The 9,097-nt window shown below is 35.2% G+C and overlaps 1 protein-coding gene across 1 annotated transcript in view; it reads right to left on the reverse strand.

Annotated features, from left to right (window-relative positions):
* Positions 1-2,632: 2,632 nt before the first annotated feature.
* The window catches only part of PKP2 (plakophilin 2), an 85,096-nt gene continuing 78,631 nt past the window's right edge, over positions 2,633-9,097 (reverse strand). Inside the window, exons 11-13 of the mRNA XM_043441123.1 lie at positions 6,147-6,336; positions 3,419-3,506; positions 2,633-3,288 (exon numbers count right to left, since the gene is read on the reverse strand). Of these exons, the coding sequence (XP_043297058.1) occupies positions 3,220-3,288; positions 3,419-3,506; positions 6,147-6,336 (347 nt within the window). The 3' untranslated portion in view covers positions 2,633-3,219. The remainder of the gene's footprint in view (positions 3,289-3,418; positions 3,507-6,146; positions 6,337-9,097) is intronic.

Here is a 9,097-nt window from a genome sequence, read left to right on the forward strand (position 1 = left end):
GTAACCTAACCTTTCTCTGCTTCAGGTTATTTTCACATGTAAAATGTAAAAAGAAAAGAAAAAAGTATATACTTTATGAGGAGGTTGTGAGAAATGCTCAACATATGTCCATTCTTGTTCAGTCAAAGATAGTCATACAAGCCTCCCCCTACTGACCCTAGTCTGTCCTCTACTCTGTCAGAGGAAGACCATGTCATCTTCTACACAGTGGTCTTTCAGATATTTAAAGATAGATAACGTGACACTCTTCTTCCAGGCTGAATATTGCTGTTTTTTAAACAACGGTCTTCCAGACTATGACTTTTAGAATGCTTCCCCCTTAACAAATTTTAAACAACTCCTATGCCAATATGTGGTATTTTGATTTTTCTCTCCTGAATAGACCATAAAAAAGTTTTCCTTTTACTCATAGTCCTTAAAGGGTTGAAGTTTATTTCTTAAGAGATGAAACTGTCAGTATTACTATAAATAAAACATTAAAGTAGAATTTTATTTTGAAGTTTGTTTCCTTTTTAATCTATTTTCATTCCTACAACAAATACTTTAAAATCTAAGTTACTGAATCTTAAGATGGGCCAGTTACAGGGTCATGTTGGGCATTAACTGAATAAATGATTGCACATTTTTCTTCTCTGTCCTCCTAATAAGAACTGAATCTTTTCTGATACAAGAAGATATTCTAAAGAGGACTTGACCAGATGTTCTCTAAATTCGCTCCTAATCCTCAGATTTTGTGATTTGAAGCCTCTGCAATTTTGTTCAAAGTATATACATATTGAAGTCCTCACTCCATGCACTTTATTTAGAGGAAGTTTCATTTGTAACTATAGTATGTAAATTATATATACATGTTTTTATATATATATCTCCCCTCCATTTCCTTCTTTCTTCTAAAGAATTGCTCTTTTATGCGGTGATTAGATTGGTTTTATGGTTTATCTACTCATGTTGCTTATTTTCCCATTTGACACATTAATCCCCTCTTTATCTTGTCAGATAACCCTTTGGTTACTTCCATCAAGTATAAACAATGTTTCCATTTAATAGAAATCCAGGGCAGCAACCTCCCCCATTCCAGAAAATCATGAAGAATTCTTGACAAAGCAGCAAGGCCTTTAGATCCCTTAGCAGAAATAAGTGCAGAGGTCCACCTCAGTCCCTTTGATGACATGGACACAGTCTCGGACACACAGAAAAGAAGAAAAGCTTTGTGTATGTATATAGCCCTGTGATCAAAGTGATATTCAGCTGCATACGGACCTCCCTTGGAAGTGTTCATAGACAGTAAAGTACTGAGGTTTTTGTAAACAAAGTAGGACTTGGGGATCAAACATAGTTTATCTTCTCATGGTCGCAGACCCACTCAATTTACTAAAATCTAACAATATCTAGATTTGTATGTCTCTCCGTCTTTAGTCACTAGCTACTCCCATCTTTCTTATAGGAAGTGTTTCTTGGAAAAGAATTTAGGACTAATTAGGGGAGAAATAGAAGCAATTATATTTCTTATTACACTCTTAGCAATTAAAGTTGAACTTCATAAGTCAAATACTCAAACATCATGTCAATCATACCACAGATACCAAAAGACACAAATAAGTCACATATACCCAGCTACCAAGGCAGGCAATGCTATTTTTGCCTCATTTTATGTTTAATATTATTGAAGGCTCTACTGTGCCTTAAAAGCACAGAAATTTCTAAAATATATATTAATTATCTGGAGGAATAAATATACTCCAAATGCTTACCATCAGAATTTTAGAAAAAGAGAGAAGATTTCTCTCTTCAGTGTTTTAAAAATTGGTATCTAAATAATTTCATTTTGAAGTAGTAACCTTAGTCTTCTTCACTGAGCTTTTGAAATGGAAAGAATTTAAGTTCCAAATAGAATAAAGACTTAAGTACACATTCAAATTGAAAGTGGCAATTTATTTCCTATCACACTTTGGTGGCCAAAAGGAGCTGAAGGATTTTTTCCCTTCTTACTTTCTTGAAGTAAATATTGTCAGATTCTTTTAAAAAGAAAAATATAACAGAATTATGGTTAAGAAGACTAATTCTATCTGAATGGTATTAATCATAGTCCAGTTAAAATAACACTTAATATAGACTCCAGTAGATGATGCTGTCAACTTTTAAATGCTAGCATTTCTCATATCATTTCTAGATGGCCTAGACAACATTTTTTTCCTCAACATAATTTCATTTTTCTTCTCTAGTGTTTTCTTGACTTAAAATAATGGCTTAAGGAAGATCACATGAGACTTAGTGTTTCTGTGCTATTTTTAAAATTTTAGGCAAAGTAGGCTGGTTGATAATGTAATTCATTAAAATGAGCTGGGTTTTCATGGCCCTGGCTGATCCAACAGATTGACAGATCTAGGTTCCTTCTGTAGCCAAACAGTAAAGTCCATTCTTCACCAGCTCATTGCAGTGGCTAACGTCCAGGAAAGAGTATCGCAAATACTACTGTCAGGAGAAATTTGCATTTAATAGTGTTGTTATAGGTGAAGTAAAAATCCTATTTATTATTTAGAGGGAACACCAAATTTCAAACTGTAGAAAAGATTTTTAAAATTTTCTATGATCACTTCCTTTCAATTTCTTCTTCTTATAGTCATGCATGCTCTGTGATCTAAATTTCTTACATTTATTGAAAAGCCGAGAAAAAAATCCAAGAGGATAAAAACAAGCACAAAGTAAACAAACAGGCAGTGTTGCCATTATATTTTCTCCTGGACAACTCCAAAATATTTCTTGTTTCTGTTTCAGCACTGCAGAACAGTACACTCATGGCTCAATGGTGAAACAACACACATGTGAGTGACAAAACATGGAAATCAGAACAGGAATATAAATGCAAGTCAAAATTTAAAATCCTAGTGATACAACAGCTTTCTTCCTTATTTACTTTGTTAATGTCCATTCCATATAAATTCATATTTTGATTCCAGGAGGTCATGCACTATTAGCCCTGATCTAAAAAGACCACTATTTGTAGAGGGTAAAATTGAGCCTGTTGCCAGTATCTACTGGTGTCAAACTCACAAATGTCTTCTGGATTCAAGGACCATGGAAATAGAAAAGTGTAGAAACAGGATATGCTTTTTTGAGGTTTCTTAAGCTGGGAAGTAGAAAAATAGGTGTTTTCCTTTGGGGCTTTTTGTAACTGAGAATGAAGAGGTTCATATTTCTGAGAGCACTTTTTCACATTCCTCAGTCTTTCAGGGAGTGGTAGGCTTTGGTAGTCCTGCTGTTGACAAAATCTGTCTTCTTAAACTGAGCCTTTGGAATAAGCAAACAGAAATGTGAAAGGTAACAACATTTACACACAAGACAATGTAGGTTTTAGTAACTTATCACCAGGGTCAAATCAAGTGGGACATCATTCGCTGGCTCTTTTTAGCATTCTTACCTTCTTGTAGGCATTATGAAGCTCTGTGTGGGTCCACAGAGAATACAGGAGAACAGAAGCAGCTTTACTTGCTTTGCTGGAGGCGCAGCTGAAAATAAGAAAAGGACATTTCCCCTGATCAGTGAGAATGTGTGAGGCTTCTGGATGCTACCCTTGGATGTTCTGTAAATCTTCTTTAATTGCTGTTGCTCAGGAGCCATCCATTACGTCAGGCCACTCACCATGACAAGAGGTTAGGATGGAGAGCTTTAGGAGGCAGGAGTCATGTGGGCGCTTTTTTTTTTTTTTTTTAATCTTTTTAAACCACTAGCAAAGTGCTAACAAATAAATAGTTATAAAGCAAATTTGCAGACAGATACTTTACCATCTGAGCCACCAGGGAAGCCCCTCCTGATATTTATAAGGCATATATTCTTAAAAGTTTTATAAATCCTTGAATTTATAGAATAAAATTTATATTTGTATTTATATTTTATATTTTTAGAAAATATTTGTCTATAATGCATATTTATAGAGCCAACCATTGAAAGTATGACTGAAAAATATGTATAACTCTTAGACTTAGTGACTCCATGAATGTAGGAGTTATGTATCTTTTTCAAATTAATAAATTCTTACTGGAGCATTTAAAATAGTTTAAAAATTTATGCTTTTTTGCATAGCAAATGGAAAATGTGTTCCTGTAATAAATCCGAGTCACCACTGATTTTGACACTGTCCTTCCTTTTTTTTGGCCACACTGCACAGCATGTGGGAATTCTAGTTCCCTGACCAGGGATCAAACTCATGCTCCCTGCATTGGAAGTGTGGAGTCTTAACCACTGGACAGCCAGGGACGTCCTCTTACTTTTTTTTGTTTTAACTTTATTATTATATGTTCTTAGTTTTTGATGTTCTTTTAAATTCATCTCAAACTTCTAGTTTCTGGCTAAAGATCACTACTTTCATAGATATTTTTCTCTTGAATTTTATCACTTGAAGTAGCACCTGACTGTATTCTCTTCTCTGAACAAATAAACAAAAGATTTTATTTTTCCTATCATAGGAATTTGTAAGTATGCAACCAAGAATAGAGAATGCAAAGCTGTATGAGGAAGCCCATGCTGGGCTCATTCAATAGCTAGCTACCAGCATAATAAGGGAGAGTAAGTCAAATTAGCACTTCACAGATTCTTTAGTATCTCAGGGGCTTTTCAGAGTGACTTGCTAATAACTGAAGTATTAGGACATCCATGAAAGCTATGGAGCTCTAATATTTATTACTGAAGGTTCTTAAATTGCAAAGGTGTTACAAAGTCTGTTTGTAAGTTGATTGCTTGGCACTTGGAACTCATTTACTCAAAGAGGAAATGTAATTGATGATTGGTTATCAGGCTAGTCTATAAATTATGGGTTAGCTATACAACACTCTAGCAAGGAAGCAGACCCAATGGGAGGGTGTCCTTGTTGGTTTTTTTTCTGAGACAGAACAGGTGAGGATGAACTTACAAATGGATACTCAGTACAACAAAGAGGTAACAGAATAGTACACCCCATAACTGGCTAAGCTACAAGAAATTTCCAAAAGTGATGGTATATTCCCTTGTGCTTATTATGATGTCTGAATATTCATATATAAAAAAAGTCATATACCGTCTTTGGAGATTTGGTTAGAAGTTTGGATGACTATTTCCACAAAGGAAAGTCAAAGATGACTTTCCACAAAGGCAGAGAAACTACTACATGGGAACAGGTAAATATTCCCTGCTTTTGGGAAACTGACATTCTAACTGTGCTCTTTTTAATCATGTGACTCTGAATGGAGTCCTCCTTCCCTGTGAACTTTGCAGAGGGATATCACAAAGCACAAGGGGCTGAACTGGGTGGAGCTGTGGGAGAAGGGATGTGCTCATTCTAGGAAACCACAGATCCCTATGCTAGCCCCTGTGCAGCCAAGCACAGGTTTGTCTACGACAAGTCAATAGTCCATTTGCTTTGCAACTCATTATGAATCTGGACTATAATAACATTGGTTTTCTTTTATGGTTACTTACAAAACTAATTTTATTTAACAAGTCAAACTATTCAGAATTGTATAAAGAGAAAAAATAATAATCTTCATACCTCCTTGTATTCCCACCACTGTAAATTAACTAACAGTAATAATTAGTTACATTCTTCTTAATCTTTTCTTAAAAAATGGAGAGTATTTAAAGACACAGAAACAAGGATGTGAGATGACTTACATGCATTAAACTTTCTACTTTCAAAAGAGAGTAAGAGGTGGAAGAGATGTGATAAAGAAAACTGAGGAAGCAAGAACTTCTTGTTATGTTGCCTCCTACTTCTCCTCCTGGGGTGACCCTGGTTTCACATAGTTAAGTGAGGATAAGGGCATTCCTTGTCCATAGGACTCCAATTTGCCTACATTCTTCTCTTCTTAAATCACAGCTATGGCTCTGGGAAACAATTCATTAGGTCAGTAAAATGCTGGAATGCATGACTCAGATAAGTTATGAAGTTTGACTATTTCTGGATATTTCAGTAGAGAATGAACAACTATTTGGCTTAGAGGATTCAGCTTTTCACTTAACTGATCACCAGGGACTGGGCCACATGATCTGGCCCAGCTTTACAATCTTATTTTTTGGCCATGGTACTCAAAGACTGAATATTCACTACATTATTTACATATGGGATTGGTGGTGGGGAAAGGGGAGACATTGACAGGCAGTGCTAAAGGACTTACGTGTCACCTGCGCTTATGGTCATAATTTTCTGCAGGCCCCCAGTGTTTAGAAGATCCCGTGCATTCTGGTAACTATTTTGGATTATGTTGTTCAATGTGTAACAGGCAGAGGCTGTAGTTTCAATGAGAAGATCAGTACTTGGGACTGTGTCAGGAATTATGGAAACCAAATCAGGTAGAGTTTCTTTGGCTACAAATGAAAGAAAAAAGAACACCTGATTAAAAAGATTGTTTCTTAACCTTAGGATCTCAATAACATTTAAGAAGAAACATTTGGTTAACAAATATGAAAGGATGCAACCATTTTAATATTCAAATTACAAAAAAAAAATTTTTTTAAAATACGATATTCTGTGCTCAGCACACTGGAACTCTTTCCAGAAAGCAATCTGACAGAAATGTCAAAAATTTTTTTTAAATATTCACATTTTTTGATTCAGTATTTTCACTTTTGAGAATTCATCCTGAAGATAACACTTTAAAAACTGAAAAAGCAGAGATCTTTATTGTAGTGTTATATAAAATGAAAAATTTACAAAGTCTAAACATCCCAATAATATGACTATGGTTAATTAAAACATGTCATCAAAGAATCTCATGCATCCCAAAACATATCTATGAAGCATGTATAATAACAAGAAAATATTTATTAATATTTCATGTGCAAATAACTGATATACTTAAAAGAAGACTCATACAGAAGAAACCTGAGAAGAAATACACTAAAATACTAATAGGACTTATTTTTCTACAATATTGATGGTGATCTCAAAATATTCTTTAAAAATTATCTGTGCTGCCCAAAGTTTCCTTAATGTGAAAATAACAACATTATTTAAAAAAAGATAAACTATTTAAAATTTATTTTTTCACTACATATGTAAGATCCTGGTTACAGAGTTTTTGTTTAGCTTTTTCTATTGTAACAAGAGAGGTTTTCTTTTTTCTCCACCTCTACCTACTTTGGACTCTCCTTGAAAGATAGCATGCTTCTATTGCTTTTGTTGTTGCTCACAGCTCTTTAATACAGTGCTGTGTTTATCATGGTTATACAAATATTTCTGCCTAACTTCATTGTTTCTTCATTTGAATTTACACGGCACCTTGAACTGCACTTCTCTCTCTGATACATGCATGCATGCTCAGTCATATCTGACTATTTGTGACCCCATGGACTGTAACTCAGCAGGCTCCTCTGTCCATAGAAATTTTCAGGAAAGAATACTGGTGCTGTGTGTGTTTAGTCACTTGTCGTATCTGATTCTTTGTGACCCACTGGACTTGTAGCCTGCCAGGTTCCTATGTCCATTGGATTTTTCAGGCAAGAACAATTATTGGAGTGGGTTGTCTCTTCCTACTCCAGAGGATCTTTTTTGCATCTCTTGCACTGGCAGGCAGGTTCTTTACCACTGTGCCACCTGGTAATCCCTCTCTCTAATACCAGACTGTAATTAGTTACATGCCTGTCTGAATTCTAAATGGAACTATGAGTTTCTTGAGGATAATTATTGTATTTATTTCTGGATTTCAACATCGATCACTATGCCTAAAAGAGAAACTCAATAAAAGGAAATGAACTGTATGTCTTCCTTTGATAATACCTGGAACTGATTGACAGGAAAAACATGCCTTCTGCTCAAAGGCCTGAACACTTCCTTTTTCACTGTTGTCTAAGCATCACAGTGTAATGTTGGCTCTCAGAGCTGAGTCTCTGAAGCTACACTTTTAAAATTTTAGTCCTGTCTCTGCCACTTCATGGCTGTGTGGTCTGGGCAAGCTACTTAACCTCTTCTATGCTACATTTTCCCAATATGTAAAATGGGATAATAATAGTATTTACTTCACAGGACTGTTTTGAGGGATTAAATGAGTTACTATGTGTGAACTGTGTCACAGTTCCCTGCACACAGTAAGTTCTCCACAGATGTGAGTTATTACCAGAAGGCTTCCTCCTTTTAGAAAGGTAAAACACAGAATGAAAAGCCTTGAGAACCTGAATTTTCCTTTTGCTTGAATTTAGGTTGACGGCATGAAAACAAGTGTGAGACAATGACACCAGAAAATGTCTAATTGATCTCTCTGCAGGATGCAGCTATGGCTGGCTGAGACCAGGCTGCCCAGACTGAGACTGATCCCTGCTGAGAGTTTCAGTTCTCCTGCCTCTGTGTGACCAACAAGAACATTCAATTCTACAGATCAATTTTATGGTTGAAACTTTGGCTTATGTTTGAGGAGGAGTGACAATTAGAGAAATTAGAGTCTTTAACATTTTATATCTTGTTTTTCTTAGAAAAGTAATGTAACTGCTTACAATGACAAAGTTAAATATTACAATATAGTAAAGGAGGGTCATTCTGTCTTTATACACACACACACATACCCTGTGGACCTGAGTAAATACATTCACTTTGAGATAGTTAAAATTAGATCTTCAACAGTGAAATATAACATTAAGGGCCCTATCATGATATTGGAGGGTCATAGCTCAATGTCATATTGTTGAGGGAGACTTTATTTAATGCTGGTGCTTTCACATACATTAGGTTATCTGATCCCTGGAAAAACACTGTTCATAGTGATTACTAATTTTACTCAGCTTAGGGCAGTTAAATGACTATCCAAGGTGGCATGTGGCAAAGTAGCATTGGAAGACACAGATCAGTGTCTTCTGCATGAGACCTGTTATTCTGTCACCATGCTAAGTTGCCTATCTTCAAGTTTTTAAGAAAATATAATTTCAAGTTTATTTCTGTAAATCTAAGTAAAATGTGATGACTTCATTCCAAGTCAACACATGGAAAGTTTTACTTGGCCTACAAATCTCAAGAAAAACAAAAAGCTTATGTTTCAAACAGATTTTCGTTTCTTCCTGGCTATTAATACTCTAATAAATCAAGACAGGTTATTTTACTCAAATTACATATTTGACATAATGCCAATATGGAATTAAA

Source organism: Cervus canadensis, chromosome 21 (genome assembly GCF_019320065.1).
Source record: "Cervus canadensis isolate Bull #8, Minnesota chromosome 21, ASM1932006v1, whole genome shotgun sequence".
Taxonomy (NCBI): domain Eukaryota; kingdom Metazoa; phylum Chordata; class Mammalia; order Artiodactyla; family Cervidae; genus Cervus; species Cervus canadensis.